At 40.1% G+C, this 24,105-nt stretch overlaps 1 protein-coding gene across 7 annotated transcripts in view; it reads right to left on the reverse strand.

Annotated features, from left to right (window-relative positions):
- The window catches only part of RBMS3 (RNA binding motif single stranded interacting protein 3), a 515,412-nt gene extending 496,014 nt beyond the window's left edge, over window positions 1–19,398 (reverse strand). For 6 of the 7 annotated variants that reach the window (XR_006413486.1, XR_006413484.1, XM_044417624.1 and 3 more), the window contains exon 1: window positions 18,538–19,398. Coding sequence is in view for 4 of the 7 variants with exons in the window: in XM_044417615.1 (XP_044273550.1) it covers window positions 18,538–18,612 (75 nt within the window). In the remaining 3 variants the exon portion in view is untranslated. The remainder of the gene's footprint in view (window positions 1–18,537) is intronic. The other variant, XM_044417609.1, reaches the window with a different exon arrangement.
- Between the last annotated feature and the right edge of the window lie 4,707 nt (window positions 19,399–24,105).

Consider the following 24,105-nt stretch of genomic DNA (forward strand, 5'->3'; position numbering starts at 1 on the left):
TGTGAGGTTGTGCAGGTCAGCCCTTCCCCTCCCCTTCGGTACTTCCCCTTGCTCGGACTTCCTACCAGACACCACACTCCACATTCATCCACCAACCCCCCCCCCCCCACACACACACCACTGCACATTCAGCAGGACTGAGAAGGGGCTAAATGGGAGCATCCATGAAAGACTATGTAAGTTCTCCATGGAGACAGGGATCCAGGCCCAATGAGAGTCTCCCTTCATGTGAAGGACCTTCACATGTGTATGTACGTAGGCATAGGAGCAGGCCTAGCCCATGTGGCCTCAACTGTCCTTCACACACGCTTTCCGTGTATTGCGTGGGAGTGTCATCTGAACCAGTTTCACATTACCCAGAGTTTCATCATTCTTTCTTCTGCATTTTTTAACCCAAGGCACCTGGGTAGATTGCATCTGACAATAGGAAAAGTGGGTGGCAAGGAACTGCTTCAGCTTTCCCACATCACTCATTTTCCAGTTCAACACATCCCTTCCATAACTTTTCTTCAAAAGTAGTTTGGGGAGGATAAGGTTGATTTAAAAGAGAACCAAGAGATGGCTCCAACACATTCTTCTTTTGTGCCTTTCTTCCACCCAAACTAGCAGCCTTACTGTTAAAAAAAAGTACAGAGAAAAGAATTCCTGACTTCTGCAGAAGGTGCTATTAATGCCTTAGGGCTTCTCTAGAAGAGGCATTTATTGTATTCTTCTAAGTCCTTATCAGAGTAATTTACAGGTGCGTTTAATGACACTGCCATCTTCCAGGGCCTCTACTGAATGCTTTCTGAACATTTCCAAATGGGGATACTCTGCATTAAAGAGTTAGTACTCTATAAAGCACTACGAAATAGTGCTGCATTTTTACAAATTCATTGTATTGTAGCTCCACCATGTGGTTGTGTAATGGAACAAGAAAAACCTGGGGCAGGGGCAAAGCACCTAAAGGATCCAATCTTAATCCCATAAGAAATGGAAGCAATGGAAAAGTTGTTAGTTAAAAGCTAAATGTACAGATTATTATCCAATCAGCAACCACTTCATGAGGTGACAAATCATTGTCAGAATCACAAAGAGAATAAATTCAGGATCACTGATCTACAGGTTCAAGAACAAATTATTTCCCATGAAATTTAGTCAAATATTCTAATCTCAACTATAAAAATAGAATCTATAGATTAATTTCCAGAATTCAGTGTTTCAATAGTATGACCAAATTTGGGTATTGATTCACCAAACTCACAGTGTAACCATTCTCAAGACATTCAGAAGAATCTCAGCACACAACTACATTGTGAAAATGCAATTGTTTGTAAGACATGTACAATGCATTTCACTCCTGCTTCCCAACCTTAGGTCTGCAGTTTGAACTATTTCCTATGCTTTAACCAAAAGAGACTGTGAAAATACAAGAGCACTCATTATTGTCTTAGAGGCAATCTAGATCTGCTTAATATGATATAAATTATGCATATGCCATTAAGTGAGTTTGTTTTCATACAATGCCTACCAAAGTCACTCTCAACAAGCTCACTTTCCAAATTTCATTCACAGCCAATATAAAATATCTGAACCACACATTAAGAAGAAAAAGGGTGGGGATTCAGAGGCACAGCATGAGAAAATTCAGGAACAGCTGCTCTAATAATTTCTTCTCTATGTAATGTTGCTTATTTAACACCTCCCAGTCAATAATTATTTTTCTATCCTGTGTTATCCCTCTAAGTAACAAGGTATCACAGACATTGGCAATTATCCTAGAACAAACCTCTCCTGTTAATAAAAAATAATCCCCACATGAAATATGTCTAAGTTTATGAAGTCAGAGGCATTTGTTCTTCTGATTAGGACCTACTGCCCAGTCACAGTGGGAGGATGATGCATGGAGACAGTAGCCAAGAAAACCGCAGCTACAAACACAAGAAGAGGTCTGGTTGTAGCATCACTAGCTCAAATTCTATCACACACCATGGTTACTTGCATTTCTTTTATCTCATGTGTAAAACTGGTTATCTTGCACATATCAAATCTGAATCAAACGCCTGTGAGTTGTTGGAGAACGTGCCCTCTGCAAACAAGCAGCAAAACTGGTGGGAGGTGGGGTGGGAATGTCTTTCACTATGACTTTGGAATCTCTCTTTGCCCCTTATTTGAGCATTAGACATCCCAAAAGAAGAGAGATGCTGCTCAGCTCTACCTGTGGCTGTTGTTTCTTACAGTGCAATCCTGCACATGTCTACTCAGAAGTTCCATGGGATTTGTCCTGTTAAATGTGTACAGTATTGTAGCCAAAGTTCCAGGGTTAACAGCAGTTATTTTGCTGTTAGGGCTAAGCCGAAAGTTCACCATGATACTGAGAAGTGCTTCCCTTAAAATGGCTGCATCTGTTACTCTTTCACAAAAAAAGAGGAAGGATCAGACTGGGTTTTGCCTTTTGCCTTGTCACTCAAGTGAGGCAAGCACAGAGATCTGTGGACCGAGCCAACCCTTCCCTCTGTTCTTACCAAGGGAAATATGGATAATGCTCCCTTAGAACATCTTGATTTGGGTCATCATCCTCAAATTGGTTCTGAAGCAAACACTTTAAAGGGAAAAAAGATGGACAGCAGTGGGTAACAGGATTTTGAAGGTAAATAGTTTTGACTTTGTTGGGTGTCCCTTTCCAGGGAGCACCAAAATGAGCTGGAGTGTGTCCTCTTTTCATGTATGGTGTTTCACAGGAAGAGGATTCCCATATCTGCAATATTCTCAGTGACTCTGCACATCTGTTTCTTTAGGTCTAGCAAGTGGCGTGATAATTTTACAGGCCCAGCTAATAAAGCAGCTTCTGGAATCAGATGTAAATGCACATTATATTAATCATGAAGCTTGCACATGATCGCATACCTGTTCGAGCTGGGTTGGAACCCTAGTGTTGTAGGTCACATGGGGCATTAACCATTTCACCCTTGATTTAGTTCCAATCTGGATTATGGACCCCACACCAGCAATTTGCACTGGGGTAAAAGCTTTCATTCACTCCAGCAGAAGTACTTCCTCAATGCAAACTGCAGATGTGGGGGCCCCAATCCATGATAAAGCCTAAAGCACTATGTTCCCCCCACACCAGGTCCCAATCCTCCAACACTGGCAATTTGTGAATAAAACATTCTGTATTACAAGGGAAACATATAGTTTGCTTTCAAGTTGCAGGTCAAAGCCAATAGCATGAACATCCAACACACATAAATTCTAAAGATTTTGTGCAAAACAGGAAGCACTTTAGATGGCTGTAGGACGTTTCAAAAATATCTATCTGACCCTGAGAGGAAAGGAGAAGGATAAGAAAGCAATGGAAAAGAAAAGTGATGTGAAGCACTGTGATAATTTAATTGAAGTTGCTATTTGGGTTGATCTTGGGAGCCTATTTTACTATGAATATAAATGCAGCTCTATTTTAGCACCCATATCCTACCTCACAGGGGTGTTGTATGGGCAAAACTAATACAAAAGAAAGCAGGGCGAACCTCCTCAAAACAAAGTGTGTAACACTGTCATGACACAGAAACCATCAGTGTATATTTTTGGAAATAGGTGATACTAAATTCAGGAAAAAAGAGCTGGCAAGACTAAGGTGCTTAAGTAATTACCACTTAAATTTTGCAAATTTAGTGCAAAGCCCCACCTAGTGTTATATATGTCAATATTTGTGCGTTTGGGTTACCACCATTTATACTTACAAGATTTTGTGACTACAGAAATAGCACTATTATGCTTAATATATGCATGGCTGACAGATAAGAAAGGCACACAAGATTTGTTAATCAGGAAAGCAAATCATGTCACTATCTAGAACTCATTCTTGCTCAAGGTTATGCAGTAAATTTATTGACAGTGTGATTTATTATTGTAGTATATACTGCATTTTTTGCAATAAAAATACCGCAGGGTGGAAAGAAACCCAGACCTGTCAGGTGATTACTTCCTCTTGGATTTGGAGAATATATCCATGGTGCTATTGGACATGAAAACTATAAGATTAAAAATTAACCTAGAATAGAAATGAGATATATTTCCTGTAAACCAACTTGTATCCCTCTCCATATACTATAGGGTACACTCTAATTATAAGATCATTTTCTCTTGTACAAGCCTGCCTGGATCTTAAATTTTTCCAGGGACACGCTTATTTTGCCGTCACAACCGTAACAGGCATGTCTGGTAGTGAGACGAGGTACAGCCTTCTTGGTATTGGCTCCCACGCTGTGGTCAATGTTCAGTCTTTTTCTGCTGCCCTTCTGCAGGTAGACAAAAGTACGGTATCTAAGCAGGTACCTGGTATGAAGTAGGCCTTTGGCTACAGCTTTCACTCTCTTCTTGTTGTATTTAAATTCGTGTTTGACTGCATTCTTCTATCATTGCTCTAATCTAGTTTGATTTGTAATCATTAACCACCTTGAGTCCCATTTTTCCAGGCAAAAAGGCAGGATACAAATCAAGTCCATAAATGCAATACTATAGATCACAGAAATACACAATCACATAGCAAACGAGTGTCTGATTCACAGATGCCCGGGCTTCCTTTCATTGCTCAAGGCTTGAGGACTTGTAGCTGAAAGTGTGAGACCAGCTTCACTGGGAAGTATTCTAGCTGAGCTGTAGACAGACTAAATCAAACTACTCTCTGTGACAGTTAAGCTTTGCTCAGCATACATATGTTTTCTCTTGCCACTAACCAAGTGGTTAACATGCACATATGAAACAGGCTATATCCACCATGGTATTTTCATAGGATATGAAGTTCCTAAATTACATACAGCATAAGTATTCAAACATACATGCATGTACACATGTGCATGCGCACGCACACACAAATATTAACTATCTCCCTAGTTCAAAGTTGAAGGAATACGTTAATACGATAGTGATCTCAGCTTTACATTTCTCTTTTCATGCACATCCGGCAGATACTCCTATATATACCAAGGGGTATTCTCCTAATATGGCTGCTCAATAGTACAACAACTGCACTGAATGCAAATAATCCATTTCTTTTTACTTAAAACATATTTATTACATTTCTAGATCATCCATCAGCCAAAGCTCTCAGGAACATTTGCAGAACCACCTAAAACCATATAATACCATAACTCAGTAAAAGATAGTATATAAGTCATAATTTCAAAACAGAATACAACCAGGTAGAAACCAAGATAAAATTGGCAGCAGTGCAAAGATCTAAAAGCACACCAAAAATGCATATAAAATGAAATGTGCACTTTGAGAGAAAATGTATCTGGCGATATATATGCAGGGAGAAAATACCTTCAAAAATGCATTATTATATGTTTAAATATGAATAAAGAAAATAAATTTCATTGCCTTTTAAAAAAACATCCAGTTTCCAAAGTGGATATGAACCAAAGTTACTGGTAGTGAACCCAAGTTCTTTGGACTGCATATTAAACACAGACAGAACAGCAGAAGCATGACAGAACTGGTAAAAGAATGAACATTTGCAAAACCGACAAGGATGGAACTGATCTGTCTTTCTCCACCGCAGCATATAGCAGGTGAGTAGAGCCTTCAGCAATTTATAATAACAGTGGCAGTAAAGCCTTCAAAGTGATTCTTCATATGATTATGGGAGTATTACAAGCATGTTCATCTGTACAAACCTAGAGTATAAACCAACATGGAAATAATTTCCGTGAAGCTTACATTCAAAAAAGTGTGTTTAACATCAGAGTGTCTACACTGCTAAATCATGCTGTCTGTTTTGTCAAATGCCTGACTGTGTAGCATCTTCTTTTGGGTGACTTTCAGTCCACATCTACATATTCCTCAAAACAGTAAAAACTAGTTTCTGTCATCAGCTCAGACCATGCGCACTGCCAGGAGCCATTTGTCTGCTTCAGCACATCTCTCATCATAACTAGCCTTCTTCCCAGTTATTCATTTTGGAAGGATGAGTTTAATTTATGAGCCAATCAAGTAAAAACACAGCATATACAACAATGCATTTCTGTGTGAGTAATTGGCCATGTCTGGATTTCTCAGTCAGAAAAAAAGAAAGGACTGTGACACTATGATACACTTGTTATTGGCCAAGTCCACATAAACAAACCTATAGAAAACAATAACTGGTATGTAGTAAATGATCAAGTGTGCTGTTGGGAGTGGTTAAACAACCCAAGTATGCCTCTTCATGGGGTTGTTTAATATGACATCTGAATCAGAATTCTTTCTCCTAAGTTGCTAGGAGAGCGACACAAGCCACAGTTCTGGCTTTGGACACTGCACTACAGAACACAGAGATAAAACAGTTGGTTTAGCTGCTGGCAGGATCACACAGTGCCTTGCACACTAACTTGTTCACAGCAACCTAGGTGAAAACTGGGTCACTATAAGCTTCTAATTTTTAGACAAGACTCACAGTTTAAATATTTGTGGGGAGGGGAGGTGTTTTGTTTTGCTTTCTGGCCAAGGGTCTGCAAAATAATTTCCTGGAATTAAGGATCTAAATGTTTCAAACAGTTCTCTCTTAGCAGATAATTTTTCCCACCCCACCCCTCAGTCATTTGAATTACTTGGTTTAAAAAAAATCAACATGTTTATGAAAAATGCATGCTAATCTATTCCCACATGTGGAATTCCCTAAGACATACTTGCTAACACTCCTATTTGTAGTTTAATGTGTGCATTAGTCTTCATTAAATATGAAATCATGCTCCTGAATCATGGACATATTGTAAGTGCTCCAGCTTTCTCCCTTCCCTTTAACATTGTAAATATTTCATAGTTTGTTAAGAGATGAAACAAGAGATCACTAAAACACAGCAGTCTCAAGACATCTTCCATCATGAATCAAAAGTTGTACAGAAAAGGTCATGTCATTCACTGGCAGCAAACCGAATGCCCATCATAGAACTGGGATAAGATAAGTAAAAGCTGAATTCTCCATTACTGTTTACCCTTAGAACAGCATCCTTCCCCTTGAAAGTTTCTGGCCAGCTTAACCTTCCCAGAAAGCATTTTTTCAAATTAAAAGTCCAGCACATTCAAAGCAAAGCTGGACAGAATTGAAAGGACTGAGAATTTACACTTAAAATGTATAATCCTTACTTGGGAGTAGATTCCAATGGACTTAATAGGGATTACTTCGTACCTCCTGTCCTGTAATATAAATGTATGGGCAGTTGCTTTTGAAGGTCCCAAATAATCCTCATCATCAATTATATTCCTATACCACCCCATAGCCCAAGTTATCTGGGTGGTTTAACCAACACAGACACACAAAGGACAACATATTTGTTCTTCATATATAAAGGTTAAGGCTACTGTTTATATTTTAGCTGTGATGACATCTATGCTGAGGTGGACCCTATCCTGAGCTGTTTTCATGAAACAAAAGTTTGAACCTGTATGAGCATCTGACATGTGGTTTCTCAGTAACTTAGTGCAGTATGAGAAAGATAGTGAACTTCACTAAGGCACTAATCCTAAGCACACTTATTAGATCCCACTGAATATAGCTGGATTTATTTCTGAGTAAATATACCTAGGATGGCTTCACTCATAGTTTAAAACAAAAACAAAACAGGACCGCTTCAGCCTCACCACTCTCCAGGTGAAAATGCTGTAAAGTCAAAACAAGCAAAAATGGCTTAACAGACACTAGTCCCTAAGATAAAAATGGCCCCATGAACACCAGAAGAACTGGTGTCAGTATAAATTACTATAGGATTTCATGTCCTTAATGCAGAAGTCCAAAAGGAGCCAAATGCTCACAAAGTAAGGTGTTCCTTCTGGCAATATGGCTCAATCATTAAATGTTAAAGAGTAGTTATCCCTTGCAGCTGTCCCTAAGGGGCAAACTAAACATTTTTATAAGCATGCATAGTGAAGTTATGTGTGGTAGGATTTTTACTCAACTGTATGAGCATGTGGACCCCACAGAATTTTTTCTTTTGTTATTTATCCCATTGAAGGAATGGAATTTGGAAGATAAAACAGGTGGAAAGGAAATTTAGCCCCCTCCTTCTAAAGCACCCTGGCCGATCCATGGCTATGCATGCTTATACTGCAGTAAAATATGACAATCCATAGTGTCACTATGTGTGATTGCAAGGTTCAGTTTTGTCCTAATCACTGGAAAAAAGACAATACCAGTGTGCCACCATCAGTGTTCAAAGAAGCAGGACAAAATTAAGGACAGGAGAAGTCAGGAAAGAGCCTGCATCTCTGAAACATGAAGTACTGGGATTTGACATCGCAAGATACTTTTTTCCTTTCACTTTTACAATCTGACCTAGCCCTACGATTGAAGATGAGGAACAGTATGCTAAACCATAAAAGCAGAACACACAGTAGTGCCTTTTATATTTATCTCTATTTTCCATATGATGCTTAGGCGACATAGAAATGGAAACTTCTGCTAAAAACATAATATGGAAGGAATTAATGTCCCCCACCCCAAAATAAAATCTAGGCATCCTTCGCTTGTCCGGTGAGGCAGGCCCAAATCTGAATAAACATTACTGAAATGGAAATTATGCACATTTGGTTCTCATCTTCAGTTCCAGCTTTTAACAAAGGACCACATTTTAAATGATAAATGAATTATAAAGTGCTTTGTATACATGATAAAACTTATCAAGTTTTGGGCAGAGTAATTCTACAGGGTTAGACAGCATCTAAAGGACACAGGACAACAGTTCCAGCATCAGAGCTGGAATTCTGCACTTGAAGACTCTTCCCTTCCTTGCAGCCATCATGCCAGCTGCTTCTCTGCAGCTGTAAGAGTAACCTCAGAAAACTGATTTAGGGACAATCCATGGAACAGAGAGTGGAAGAGACATTTCCTGGTGGCATCTCACCTTTCTTGCTCTGCCCTGAAGTGCTGCTGTTAAACAACTGAAATCCCCATCTGGTTGCTTCACAGGGTAGAAGCAGAGCAGAGGTGACCTTCACTTCTGCACTTCTTCCTCCTGCGTACAATGTCTGTAATCGTCCAAGTTTGGAAAGCTCTGGACATCCCCACAGGAGTATACCAATATTCCATGCTATTGTTTCAGCTGAGAAAATGTCATAATGTGGTTTCCCACCACATTAATGTCAATCAATAGCATCAGCTGTTATTCTCAGCTGATGAGGGCTGAAAATTCCATATGAACTTATATTTGACAATGGTCTGAACTGTCCCATCAAAATTTAGCTAATTCCATGCACATCCTCTAGAAATTATCACCCCCATAACATTTTCTAGTCATGAAATAGCCTATTAACTCACTTTTTGATACTTCTCATTCATGTTCTAAAACCAAGGTGCGAATTCTGCAGTCCTAGGGCCATCGCCCACAGCTTAATTTCTGCATATGATCAATTCATACATCTGGAAAGACTGATTTGTCCTAGCCTGACAGCTTGCTGCTTGGGAAGGAACAAGAGTCCAGCAAAAAGAGAAGCGAAAAGAGTGGCAGAAACAGAAAAGGCAGAACCTTCCTACCTTTGGTTCCATCCTCGGTATGGCTGGCTTCAGCCCAGTTCACTGCTAATGCATGCTTCCTCTAACTTTCTTCCAGTCATCCTCACATACAAAATTATCCAATAATTTCTTTATCTAAAGAAACTGGTGGTACCATATAAAATGAATTAAAGAGAAGACATTTTCTAGCAGCGGGTTTAAAATAATACCACAACCCATCAGCCACATATTATGGCCTGCCAGAAGTTCCCCTATCTTTGTTGGTTTAGGCAGGTAGCAAAAAGGGCTATCTTTTCAAATGTCTATTAGTCACTTTGCCTGTAAGTGCTGTTCAATTGAGTGGGTCACAAGCCAAGTCAAGCAGGCTTACAATGAGTCATTGACAAGTTATTAACAAAAATTGGACCACCCTTCTCAATAATTTTTCCACAGAAAAAGTATTTAGGGAAAGGCCTCTATAATTGCTGTGACTAATGTGAAGTCAACAAGATAAGACCAGCTTAAATAATTATTGAATCAGCCCTTTAAAAAGATGCCACAAACAGATAGCTACACCACCAAACATCTGCTCCAAAAAAAGATTTACTACAATATAGAAAGTTCAGCAGAAGTGTGCAATAGGTCAGAGAAATAATGCCAATAAATGATCCCTAATCACTCTATCTTGATAATTTAGCATCACAGTATACCCACAATTATGTAAATTGACAGCTTGAAACTAAATTAACGTCAAATATTTAATTGTAAATGACTTTGGTGTTCGTATAATGAATATTTTGCAGTGCGTTCCCATGCATCCCTACTCTCAACCTCACTGAGTTCAGTGGCGATGACTCCCAGTGGCTATAGGGTTTCAGCCATGTTGTATCTTCTTACACCCTATAGTCAGCTTTAACGATAGCCCTCTTCATGTGTTTCCCAGACATTTGGGGGCCAAAACTGGTCCTACTGCAGCATCCCCATGCATGTCAAGCCCATCTCTTAGACCAGATTGCAGTGAGAAAGTTCTAGTTACATGCACTTGAACAGAAGTAGGACTTGCATGGGCATGATAAGTTAGGGTTCTCCCCTACACATACCAAAGTGCATTTGCAGCCCTCGTCTCCAATTTTAACCATCATACATGAGAAGAGGGCTAAGGGATGTGTAAAAAAGCAAACAAGTTAAGAAACAGTGAAATAACAAACAATAATGCCTGGTTAACAGAAACATGATGTTTCTCCTAACTGAACTATCTTCTAGTGTAGTTATCCAAGTCATTTGATTTTTACCAGAATTCTTCCAATAAGCTTCTCTAACTTAAGTCTAGCTTTTGTGTCCTTTATGAAAAAGTTGAAAGTTCTCAATCCATTTCCAGCAGGTTACTCTGCTAGCTGGAGAGCATTGGAGTTGTAAGACTGTCAACATATGCATAGGATTGTACCCTTAGACTTCAAAGAATGGAAGTGAATACTAGACAAAGTACTGCATACTTCATCTTTGTATCATTAGAGAGGAAATGTTCAGTATTAATACTGAACAACTTCCTGTTAACTAATATGGCATAATAATAATTTTATATCCTATTTTTCTCTTATTTATTTATATCCCACTCTGCAGCTAAATATATCTGCAATGTATGTATATGGAATACCCGTATAAACACAAGTACAACTAACAAGAAATTTCTAAAAGCTGTGATAAAAAATGCATCTTATTGAACATTTTAAACTAAACAAACTTAGTAGTGGAAACAGTAAAAGATGTAAATGACAGAAACATTAAAAGCCCACTGAAATAAAAGCTGCTGGGAAAAGAAATTAATGCAAGGACAGAGTTTTTCAGATTTTGACTGGGAGACCCAGAGATGGCCCCCAGAGCAAAACTTTTGACACGATTCTTTATTTCTGTGCATGCCTATGCAGAAGGCAAAATAAGTGTTTTGGGTCTTTTAAATAACTGTTTTAGAACCTACTAGGTTTATGAGACAAAACTCAGATTTTTAAAAAAGCAAGTTGAGGCTCATGGGAGTACTTGACTGATTTTACCTAAAATAGGGTTAACACCCCCCCACACACACACACACACAATTTCATAGTAAAGCTATTCATTTCCTCCGATCTAGCCTTCTGAATGAAGTCTGAAGACACGGGGTGCACATGGAGAGCAAGCATAGGATTCCCACTCTATACAGGTGCCTCCAAACAGCTGCTTTGCTTCAGTGACTTCAACAGTGAGAACACCTGTTGAGAGTCCACAGCACTGGACTGAATCCAGGCATCCTTTGCCTTCAGCAGATGATTGCCACTGCCTAAGCTGACAACATGATCTGCTTTGAGGAACTGAACCTCACATGCAGCAGTGTGTGTTCAATACAGGTCACATGGCCTTTGGACTACATAAGGTGACTATGTAGAAAAGTGATGCAATTTGTTTTTGAAATACTTAATCGAGTTTTTTAAAAGTCCATAAACTTTGTGAAGGCCCCTCGTACATTACAATCAAATTGTGTTTTATTCTGCCTATACATCTAGTTCTCCACTATGGGTAAAAAAAACTAAGTAGAAAGAAACTCAAACATATTCTACCTTCCTCTACAGTTGGTGTACTCTCTCTCCCAACCCCACAGACACCACACAGAAATACATGTACACACAGAGAAAAACTGTGATAATACAGGATTAAATAACTCTTTCTCTTCCGCATTTGTAGCCTCTTGGTATTGAATTCACTACCAAAGCTCTGGTTAAAATGTTTTTGGTATTTATTTAATCAACCGTATCTGTAGCTTATGAAAATCTTTACCAAAAAGAAAAAAAAATGTTGGACTCACAGCAAATTCTGGAGAAACAAATGCATGAAGGAATGGCATGAGTGGTGTATATTTTTCACAGGAAAAAAAATTAATCAGTTAAGATGAGAAGACTACCCATACGTGAAAACTTCAGGAAAATTCTGAGAAGCTACATGCATGCAGAGAGGCTACTCTCTTTTTTAACGTACTACATGAGACTGTAGCATATGAGGAAGCATCAGCAACCCCATACTTACTTTCTTGCCTTCAACCTGCTAGGCACTTGTACATTCAACCTCCAACATCACAGATAATCACTGTGGAAAACTTATCTGGAAAGTTGGAAGACCCTGGAAAGTTGCTGGCTTACCAGAGTAGACAGAGTAGACATGGACAAAGGATCTGATTTTGCATAAAGCAGCTTCCTAGGTTTCTGCTACTGGGATGAAAACACCCCAGCTATTGCCCAAGATGGAAAAAACCCATCTCAGGTAATGAGTAGTAGGGCACTTTGCTGATCAACAAGAGGAGGAAGAGGCAGAAATATAGCAGCAAACCACAAAAATATGAAAAAAGAGCTCAAGGTCCATTTGTAGTTCCTTTGGTACCTGTTTTTAACGGATGCCTCTTCTCCCCCCTTTGTGGTCTTCCAGTGCTTTGAATAGAGTTACATATAAGCTTCCAACTCCCTTTCAGAAGTATGATGTGCCACAAAGGAAGACCCAGAAAACATCCTGTTTAGTATTGCCAGCATCATTCAGTGTCAGTTTTCAGCAAGAACCAAAATGAACCCAAGGTGCTCTTTCTAAGGACAGCTGTCCTCATCTGGTTTTTGTGCAAATCTAGGCACATTTCTCCAGAGAACTATTTCCCCAAATTAAAAAATAAATAGATAAAATGTATCACATAGCCTCCTGGCTTTTCAGCTGGTTATGAAATGTCCAGAAAGGAAATTCAGCCCTATCCTTTCTGAGCAGTGGAAAATATTGCTGTTGAATTTAAGTATGCACCATGTATAAAATACCACTGCACATTATAAATATTAATATGGGACATTTTCTGTGGCAAAATCTTTATCCTCAGCACCCCCAAGCTTGATTGGGTAAATATGTACACATGTATCTTTTCTGCAGCAACTTAAACTGTTTGTGTTTTATTGGAAGACACAGGTCTTTGGCAGGCAGAGGTATGAAGCTGGATGTTAAAAAAAACAGCTTCTCACAATCTGAAAATTTTGCTTTGGAGCAACCTAAATGTAAAATCATCATGCATTCAGGATTACTCAAATATGCCATGTCCCAATATGAACACAAACATTTTTCAACAAAACCTATATAACTCAGCAAGTACACATTCATGTTTCTCAGTTTCTAAGGGAAACCTAGTTCAGGCTTTCATATTCTGTATCAAAATAACTGACATCATGCCAAGGGTGAATATTAATCCAAATACTTTACTACAATCAAAGGTCAATCCATTATTATCCATGTGTTTTAAGAAAAGGATCCCGCTGCAGCAGCTTAAAGAGGGAGGGAGAATACCGCCATTTATCAACCCAAACAAGGAGTTAAGTGCATACCAACTTCATTCCCAGAAATGCATTTCTCTCTATTTGCACATATTTGCTTCTACTTTGGCACTATAAGCTCAAGCAAGACTTCTGAGCCCTGGCAACAATCCAAGCTGCAGATGGCTTGAAATGCAGCCTGAAATCAGTGTGCGGTTGATGAAATACTCCTTATACTTGACCCTTGCTTCACACCAGGCTCAAAACACAAGCAGAACACTAGCAGTTAGAAAAGCCTGGTCCTGGAACTTTCTTGTCAAGGCATTTGAAAGCCAGATAGCCAGACGCAAGAGAATGGCAGTAAACTGAGGGATGGAAGAAGTCAAAGAGGAATGGCTTAGGTGGTTTAGGGCACAATTCTATGCAGATTTATACTGAAAAAGTCACACCATTCCCAGCATTTTCCAGCTAAAGTTGTGTGACTTTTTTCAGAACAAATAGGGATAGGATTGAACCTTAATCCTTTTTTTAAATGTGAAAGATGTTTTAAAGATGTGAAAAAGGCAAAGATCTCCCCATAGACACACACACAGAGAGAGAGAGAGAGCGAGACAGAGAGAGAGAGAGAGCGCGCTCATCAATTTATATAATCTTTTAAAAATGAAAAAGGTAGCATAGTTTTCAGAAAAGTTTTTTAAAGAGACCCTTTAAAATCTCTTATAACCTACATACATTTCTAGTTCTGTTCCTCATAATAAGGCACATCTACTCTGGATAGTAAATGAATAAGCACATAGGTTTAAAAAATGTCAACACTGAGACACAATTCTCCAGCTTTCCTTTTTGATTAAATACTTATTCTGTTCTGAAATGTGTTGCTTCAATTATTTAATATCTTCAGCAACAAGCATTTGGGGCAAATACTGTCCCTTCCATCCTGGAATTCCCATAACAAGACTTATTTCAACCCAAACATTTGATTCACTATTTATAGAGTCTGTATCTTTTTTCCCTAAAGCTTAAGTTGACCAACCAGAAACATAACAAAACACCATGTGACACATAACAGCGTTCAAATTATGATAAATGCAAACAGTAAGCTAGAACTGAAAACACATCATAGCTGATATATTCATAAATATGAGAAAAATATATTGATATACGCAGCATCAATTTGAACAGTTCCACTCCAATTCCTTAATCCAATATCAATTCATAGATAACTATTAGTTCAAACATCACCATTGATTTGACACACTGATGAAAAAAGTTACTCCCAGGTAAAACAAATGAATGAATGAAAAAGGGTAAGATTCATCTCCAATAGCTAGCTTTGAGAGAATCATATCAATACCTAAATGTCAAATCCTTTGGGTTTGTCTACAGTCACTTAACAAAAGGGGCATATTTTTCTTAACATTTTTAGCAATGATTAATGCTACAGTTGAACAGCACAGCAATACCATTTCTTAATTTTATCACTTATGTGAATATCACAAAAACAACAATTACAAAATTTATATTTTGTGTGAGAGTTCAAAGCATCCAGTATATCATCCTCTTTCTGCACAGCTTGCGTACATCTCTATTCAAATAGGGCTTTGCAGTCTAAGGCCATATATTCTATTTTACAATGGCAACAAAATGTGTTTTGGCTGGACAAAGATCCATGACCTGCCTGGAATAACTAGTCCTGTTATGAAGACTTGATGAGAATATAACTCCATCTAAACTGGTATAGTCAGACAGTCTCACACCAGAATGACATTTTCATTAGCTTCTCATTAATATATAAAAAACAGACTCATGTTTTCAAAAATGTGATCTTTAGATTAGATTGTACTTCCCTGAAACTAACATGTATATTTAATATTTCTAAAATAAAGCCTTATATTGCAAGTAATCAGACCAAACCACATGCATTTCATATTCTACAGAAGATCTAGGACATCTAATAGGTGACCATTCATTTTCCCCAACTATGGTGTAAATATGTAGGAAGGGCATTAATTCAGTAACATATCCTGAAGTCAAAATACCATCAGGGTGCCATATAGACATATTTTTAAGACAACATGCCTAACCTGTATTAAAATTCTGTAGACAAAAGAAAACTCCAAAGAAAAACATACATATATATTGTATTATGAATGATTTATGTGTTTCATATTAACACCTGTAATAACTCTACGTCATTTCTAATAGCCGTATAGCCACTAAACTATGTATTGATTTCCAAATGAGAGTTCATATTGGTGCACATTAAGTTATACCATTTTCTTGAGTTCCCTGATATTAATTGCGATCTTTCTGCTACAGCTGAAATCGTTAGATAATATAGTATAGAGAGAGGGGGGGATTGCTTTTACTATTATTTTGTCACAAAAATATTACCTTGCCCGAAATGGTGTTACTAAGTTTTTTTAAGTCTCAAAAGCTGATGGTTAGCTTAAAGTAACAAAGTCAGATGCCGCCTTTCTGTGCTGCGTTAAACTCCTTTCCAATGTCGTATAGAAATGTATGGGTCTTAATTTGATTACCAATGTACTCTACAAGACATGAAGAACCTTTTCTGTCCAAACATGTGTATGTGAGAAAAAAAGCACTAACATATGTGAACTAAAGCAGAACTCAATGCCCTGTGCATAGATTTCTGCATTAGGCTTTAACAGTTTATTACAGTGTCTATATTTATGTATGCATGTACCTGTCTAATACACCTACAGATAAAAAGGGGAAAAGGTCACCCTATAAAAATAACATTACATGTATGGAATTACCAGTTCTTTAAAAAAGGTTCTGTTTGTATTGTTAATGCATGTTGACAAATAAATCCTCTCCATCTGTTAAAATGGCAACTTCATCATATTTTTAAAATGTTATATATTAACTATATTAATTAACAGAAAGATTTAAAACATCCCCATACAAAAGACTGTTATCATTTTTTGGCTCTTTCACAAGGTTAGGTTTTCCCAAAAGTGTATTTTCCAAAGTAGAAATGAGGAGTTCCAAAACAGCAAGACTGGCATCGTTTAAACTACATGAGTAAAAGGCATGGAATGTCCAGTGTGTCTCATCAAGTACTTGAGGCTATTGTTCTTTCAAAAAGAAAAAGGCACATAAATTGCTTCATGTCCTTGGCTTGCCAGGTTTTGAGGAATGCCATGTGTCTCATCCCCATTCCTCCAAACAGTTAAAGCTATAAAGCAATGTAGCAGTCCAGCTAGCTACAGGCGGCTGCTGAAGAAGCAGCAGCAATATATACTAAATGGCCACAGAGGTAAAATGCGATTTGAATCGACCTTGAGCGGGGGGGAAAAAATGTGAAAATAATTGTTCAAAAAGCTTAAAGGGTTTGATGTAGCACAAAGAAATCTGGCACAATGCAGTATACCAAACAAATCAGCAGCACCTAGAATATAAATGGAAAAGGTATCAGCACCCAAAGAAATCTGGGCGTCCCCTTAGGTGTCAACTAACTTACATTATCATTTTTCACAACCAATTCACATCCACTATGAGAGGCTGGATGATAAACACAAACTGAAAAGTAATTTCTGAAGTGAAGGAAGTGGACTCAGCTGCAGAAAGCTGTGACAATCACACCACACCCATAACTAGTCAAGAGTCATCTTGACTAATGGGCAATACTGAAATTAAATAAATAAACAAACAAATGTACCTATCATTCAGTTCTCACCCCCATCAGACATCACATTCCATGTGTTTTGACTGGTCCAACACAGCAGAGTTTGTTTTCCCCCTAAAAACACCCAGATACATGAATCCACAAATCTGAGACCAAACTTCAGAATGATGTATTTTGGAAAGATGCTTTAACAATGATTTGTGAGAAGGATGGGACAATAGAGCTGAATTTTGTAAAGTTGATCAGCAATACAGGATGCCAAAAAGAAAAGAACCATGCCATAGCATTAGAAAAAAATACTTACAAGGCACTATTTAATTCATTGCGTGGTGCACTGCACTTCAGTCTTACTAGCCGATAAAGGCCTGTCTTGCCATTTAAACACACACAAACACAAAATAAGGCAAAGCAGAGAGCCTAGAGGGTGCACCCTAACTGCCCTTCTCCACACACCAAAAAGTAGAGCACACTTAGCTCCAAACCTTTTAGATGCAACCGTGTATGATCATCCCATTGTTAATATTTAATGAAACATTAAAAACCACCTTGACATGCAAGTACAAAACTCCCAAGGATTTTATTAGGTCATCTCTTTGCCCTCCCCTGACCCTGGCAGCTTTCACATATGTGTCAAATTAAAGTTAAGAGTGCCCACAACACCTCTTGTAATGGCAAAATGCTTTTACTTCCCAAGTGCACAGCCCGGCTCACCTCCCGAGTCCCCTAAGCCGCCAGTCGCATGGCTGACACTGTCCAGACGGATCGCCGTCCTGTAACACAATGAGGCTGCTACCTGGGCACCGCGGTTTCATTTTAACCCAAGGAGCACACATATCTGCACCCCCTCAAGTTCCCCCAAGAGCATGGAAAGAGGCTCGGCGCAATCGAACAGTCCCTTTTGGCTTGGAAAACACAGCACAGACCAATAAATTCATTCTGACCTTGCCCATTCTCCCCCCCTTGGATGCTTTTTGTTGGCTATTAGTTCTACGCCTTCATGATACAGCATTGGGGGGGGGGGGGAGCACGCCTGCAATTTACGCCAGTCAACTATCCATCATCCCCTAAGTGCCTAATGGTATCATATTGACACCGCTGGCCAGCCCCAGGAAGTCCTGTTTGCAGTACACATCACATACCTTGGTTTGGAGATAATGAGGGTAGTAGTAAGTGTACTGAGGGTACATTGGTTGCTGTTCCAAGCGTTTGCCCATGTAGCTGGAATCTTTATCTCCGATGCAAGGAAGTCGTTGACAGGGTGTAGTGCCCCAGGCCTTTCTTCCTCTTAAACCACTATTCCTGACAGTACTGGTTACTGGTGAGCGTTTGGGTTTGGGTTTTTATTTTATTTTTTTCCAGACTTCCTTGCCTTCCGACTGCTCGCTAGTTCCAGACACAGCAAGGAGCAAAATAAAAAATAAAAATAAAATTACATTAAAAAAGGCAACACATCGACGGAGAGGGAACGCTCTTGCTCGGCTTTTTTCCGCCCTCCTCCCCAAGGGGACCGTCCTCCTCTTGGTTGTAAGTAATGTCAATTGACAGTGTCGGTGAAAGGGGTGTGCGGCGGTGTGCGGGGGGAGTCCTGCTGGAGAAATCGGGAAGACGGGGTAACTCCAGATGTCCGTAGATCGGCTTCCTCTCTTTCTCGCGAGTCCTCTCCCCTTCACCCCTCACCCCCCCCCAAAAAAGGGAAAAAAAGATTTTTCAAGGAGAGGAGGAGGAGGAAGAAGTGGAGGAGAGGCGGGAGGGGGAGGAAAAAGGGGGAAAAAAGCGTCTTGGCTTGCAAGAACCTACTTGCCGCTGCCTCCCTTACGGAGTGGCATGGTGCTCAGGGCTTGTCTTGTCTTTCATTCAAACCCCTTCCTTCCAGCCGGTGGGTGGAACTACACGGTCGGCCTCTCCCTCGAGAAGCAGACGCAGTCCAGAAGGCTGCAGTATTTCCTCCAAGAAGAAGGAAAAGAACTCGGCTGGCTCCAGCCCCTGTTGCAAGCAAAGCCCCGCTTCCCTCTGCTGGCTATCGCGGAAAGCGGAGCTGGCTTACGTTGCTGCTGCTGCTGCCGCCGCTGAAGCAGGCGCGGGGCGGGCGGGCAGCGGCGAAGGGGGGAGTTGACGATTCCATCGCTCAGCCTTCCCCCTCTTTGCAGACTCTTCCCAAAGTTACCCTCCAAAACCAGCGGCGGCACAAGCTACGGTGGCTCGTGTTGGACGAAGCCGGGGAAGGAGAGAGCGGTCTGTCTCTTTAATAATATCTCCCCCCCGCCCCGCGCGGGCGCGCGCGCGCCCCTTCGGCACTGTAATATCTCATAACGTTTATTGGAAAACTAGCGAGAGTTCCCCTAAAGAGGATCCTTCACAAATAGCAGCAGTACCTCGCAGTCAGTCAAGTAATGAGGGTCAGGGAGACGACCCTGCCTGTCTCTTTATTTATTTATTTATTTATTTTGTGTTCGTTTTTGAAAACAAAAATCACAAGATCGAGAAAGTCGAGCAAGAAAGGCCGCCAAAGATACGAAAGCAAAGCGGGTTTTTACCGCAGGCATCCAAACAGGCGCGCTACTACAATGCTATAAAAATGATTCCTGAATAGGAGAGAGAGAGAACGCTATTCACATGCTTCTCACAATAATGCAAACAGACATTAAATACCCCCGTGCTGTGAAGTGTTGCTACACAATGAAGCCTTGTTTAACCAGAGATCTCATGGATAACTGCTTGACCAGGTAGGTTCCCGTTGCTCGCCTGGCCATTGCAACCGAACCTATGCACATTGGCTCAGCAATAAGCCCCATTGTCTTCAGTGGGCTATTCCAGATTTACAGTGAATTCGTATGAGCTGAGCAGGAGACTTTTGGAGCCTATGACGTACTACTGCTCCCACCGATGTGGGGCTTGGGCAAGAGACTTTCTCCTTGAATCACTGCCACAGGCCAAGAACAGACACTATTCTGCCCCCATTAACACAGTGAGGAACAGTGTTGCATTTAGGTAATGTTAGACCCAGGACTTAATGGACTTGTCCAGGAAAGGATTCTTTAGATGCCATGTGCATTGTGATGCACAAACTCCAAAATATTGTATGTCTGCCCTGCAGTGCTTGAGGGACTTCTGGCTTGTTCTGCTGAGGGAAGCTCCAGGACTTACCCTCTTGTGCAAGCTCTTTGCAGGAATGCATGCTTTGAAGTTCCTTTCTCATCATGCCTAAATAGCTTAGGCAGCAATCCTGTGCCACTTGCTTAGGACCAGTGCCCCTTAAATGCAGTGAGGTTTACTTCTGAAGACTGCCTTGTAACCTTGAGACTTCAATGACACTTGCTTCCAATTGAACAGCTTCAAGACTGTTCCCAAGCTGTAAACCATGGAAATAAGGATCTTTTTCTGTTGCATGGCATGTTGTAACCCTGGACAGAAGTATTAGGATGCATTTCTAAGCATAGTCTCAAGGAAGCAAATGCCACAGAAATTGCTGGGACTGACTTCTGAACAACCACGAGGAAGATGTGACAGTTATGAGCTGGATTTCGTCTTCATGCTTCTCCATTTATTGGAGCTAGTTATCAGGATTCCATCATACTCTAGTACTAAGGGAAGCAATTTGGTGTCCTCAGTGTTTTGGAGTACAACTCCTGTAATCCCTGACCAATGGGCATATTGGATGGGGCTGATGGCAGTCGCAGTAAATACATTAGCAGGGCACTAGGTTAACTACCACTGCTCTGCTGTCATACTTTGGGGATTCCTTCCCCAATCTGGTGCCCCCATCTATTTTTGACTACAACTGCCATCAGCCCCAGGCAGCATGGTCAATAATCAGGAATAATGGGACGTATAGTCCAAAACTTCTAGAGGAACACCAACCTGACAAAGACTGGGAACCTCCAGGGTACAGAATATGGCTTGGGATAAGCTAAGAAGCCATATTTGCCCTGTATAAACCAGACATGAGAAGGGGAAGTGTTCCAATCTGCTGTCTTTGTTGCCATGCTTGACACACACAACTCAGAGATGGTGACTGTCTGAAGTGGAGTGTCCTGTATCTGTAGGTGCTCTTTTGACTGGCAACTAAATGTTTCTGGGAAGCCCACCAGTACGACCTGAGGGCAAACAGCCTTTTCCTGCTATTATTCTCCAGCAACTGCTATTCACAAGTATGACACCCTTGATCTTAATGTAGTCTATACCTATCATTACCAGTAGCTAGGGATGTCAGAAAAAGCTGAAACAGATTCAAATGACTCTGTATTTCTACAAATCTGACCTGCAGATTGCATGTCAGACTGGAATTCTGCACATCACATGGATTTTGTGGACTTGCAGCTTGTTTTTTATGTTCCAAAACTGTACACAAATTTAGTCATACAAAGCTATGATAGTTACTGGAAAATATGTTAATATAAACTCCATTTTTAAAACAAAACCCACACAAGTTTTTGTACATCTCTGATTTCTTTCAGCTTTCATTTGTGGCACTCGTGTGTGTCCGTGTGTGTGCGTGTGAACTCTGTACATTCATTGTATATTGAGTTAAGAAAAATACACAAAATATGTTCTAGCAAGTTATATAAATGGCACTTTTTTGCATATTTTTTCAAAGGGGAAAATGTGATTCTGTCAAGCAACAGATGATGGGGTTGGGGAGGAAAGCCTAAAAATCTGCAAAACACAGACAGAATGGATTAAATGAAATTGGTACATCCCTGCCAGTAGACATGGATAGCCTCATCTTCCATGAGTTCACCTAATCCCCTTTTACCACACGTTATGGTAGCAAATCTTTCAGTTTAACTATGCGCTGAGTGAAGAAGCTTAGAGTCAAGCAACTTGGGTCTGCTTATTTTCAGGACCTCTCTACATGAGGCATTTGTCCCATGATTTACCGGGGCTGCTTCTTCCATTTTCTTTGCAGATGTAAAAATGGATCTTTTCTGTGTATTTATTTTCAAGGGTGGAGGCATCTTTTTATGTCCCCTTATACATTGTTACACAACCAGAAGCTGGTGCTGAGATACAGTGCAATTGTGAGAATGAACAGGCTTGTTTTAGCTCATTTTACGTAGTGTGATAGCTAAATAACAGCTCGTGGTGTTGTGTTGTGTTGTGTTGTTACATGCTGTCAAATCAGCTCTGACTTATGCCAACCCTATGAATGAATGCCTTCCACAATGTCCCATTCTTGACAGACCTGCTCAACTCTTCTACACATAAGGCTATGTCTTCCTTTATGGCATCAGTCCATCTCATAGTTGGTCCTTGCTTCTTCTGACTTTCCCTAGCATCATTTTAAAAAACAGTGGTGAAATGTTTGGAAAGCACAGGAGAGGTCCTGGAGGTTGATAACTTCATAGGAAAAGCTGTCACAAATTACCATGATCAAAGAACCACAAATGCACAATAAATGCCTCATGTGAAAAAGCCCTAAATCTTAAGGGAAAAATTGCATGATTCCTTATCTTTTAAAACACTACACGACCAATCAGGAAAACATTAACTCATCATTGCATCTATGATTTTCATTTTAAAGGAAGATTAAATCAAGGATGGGGAGCCACCAACCAACAGGCTTCTTTTCTGGTGCCCCCCCCCCCGCTTTTCTGGTGTCCCTGCCCCATTCTTCTCTCAACCTGTGCCCCATACATGTGTGTGGTAGGGTGTGAGTCACACTGAAATGATGGCATGCGAGAAGGCAGTTGTGGGGTGGGCCCCTAACTTTGTCGGATGCAGAGTGGGAGAACAGGAAAGAGAAGAACTTAACTTATCCAGAACATGTCCTGAATAGTCATCCCCACAACCTAATATAATAATGCATACATACTGTAGCTACAAAATCTACAAAACACAGGCTAGCACAAAACAAATAAATTATGTACTATGGGCAGTGACAGTTTCCCAATACCACATCTCAGATTCATTACAAAAGCTATTGTCTGCATACAATCTATGAATATATAGACTCTTTTCCTGTGTGTCACTCCATTCATGGATCTATCTTTGCCTTTGCTGACAGTGGATTTTGTGTGTGCGTAGAGAGAAGCATACTGCCATGGTTTCTTTTGTTTTTATTTAAATCACATGTCATACTCCAGTGGGACTGTTGTCAGCTGCTATATTATCAAGCAGATTGTTGGGGGGTGGGGGGAATCACTTCTTCTTTTTTAAGGGGGCACTTCTCAAGGCTGGGTAGGACTAAAATTAGACCTGCCAGCTGTGTTTTGGTTTGTGGGCACATGCCTGCACGTGATATGGGCAGGCAAACATCACATTCAGCTTCACACTGTCAGTCTGTTGTTTGGGTATTAACTTGAGCAAGGATTCTTCTTACCAGCACTGTGCAAGCATTAGTAAGAAAATAGCTAACTATATCTTGGCCAGGTATACTGTACTGCAACTCCAAATGGCACTCACTGATTCTAATATTGGAAGGGCAGGGGAGATCACCTAGTATTTAACTAAGACTGGTGCTCTAATAATAAAGCTATGCATCGCTAAGCGTTCTTCCTGGGGAGGAAAGCTCCTCAGAACTTACTTTGGACTAAATATGCATAGCACTGCACTTTAAACGTATTACTTGGATATCAGGTAACTGAGTTATTATCATGTGTTTTACATGCAGCTACTTTTGCAGATGACCTGGAAATTTCTGCTGCTGCAAAATGTGGAGGCTAGGAGAAAATTGTACCCGCTACAGCCAGGCTGAATCAGATTGCATG

This window comes from Varanus komodoensis, unplaced genomic scaffold (genome assembly GCF_004798865.1).
Source record: "Varanus komodoensis strain SLA01 unplaced genomic scaffold, ASM479886v1 scaffold10, whole genome shotgun sequence".
Classification (NCBI taxonomy): domain Eukaryota; kingdom Metazoa; phylum Chordata; class Lepidosauria; order Squamata; family Varanidae; genus Varanus; species Varanus komodoensis.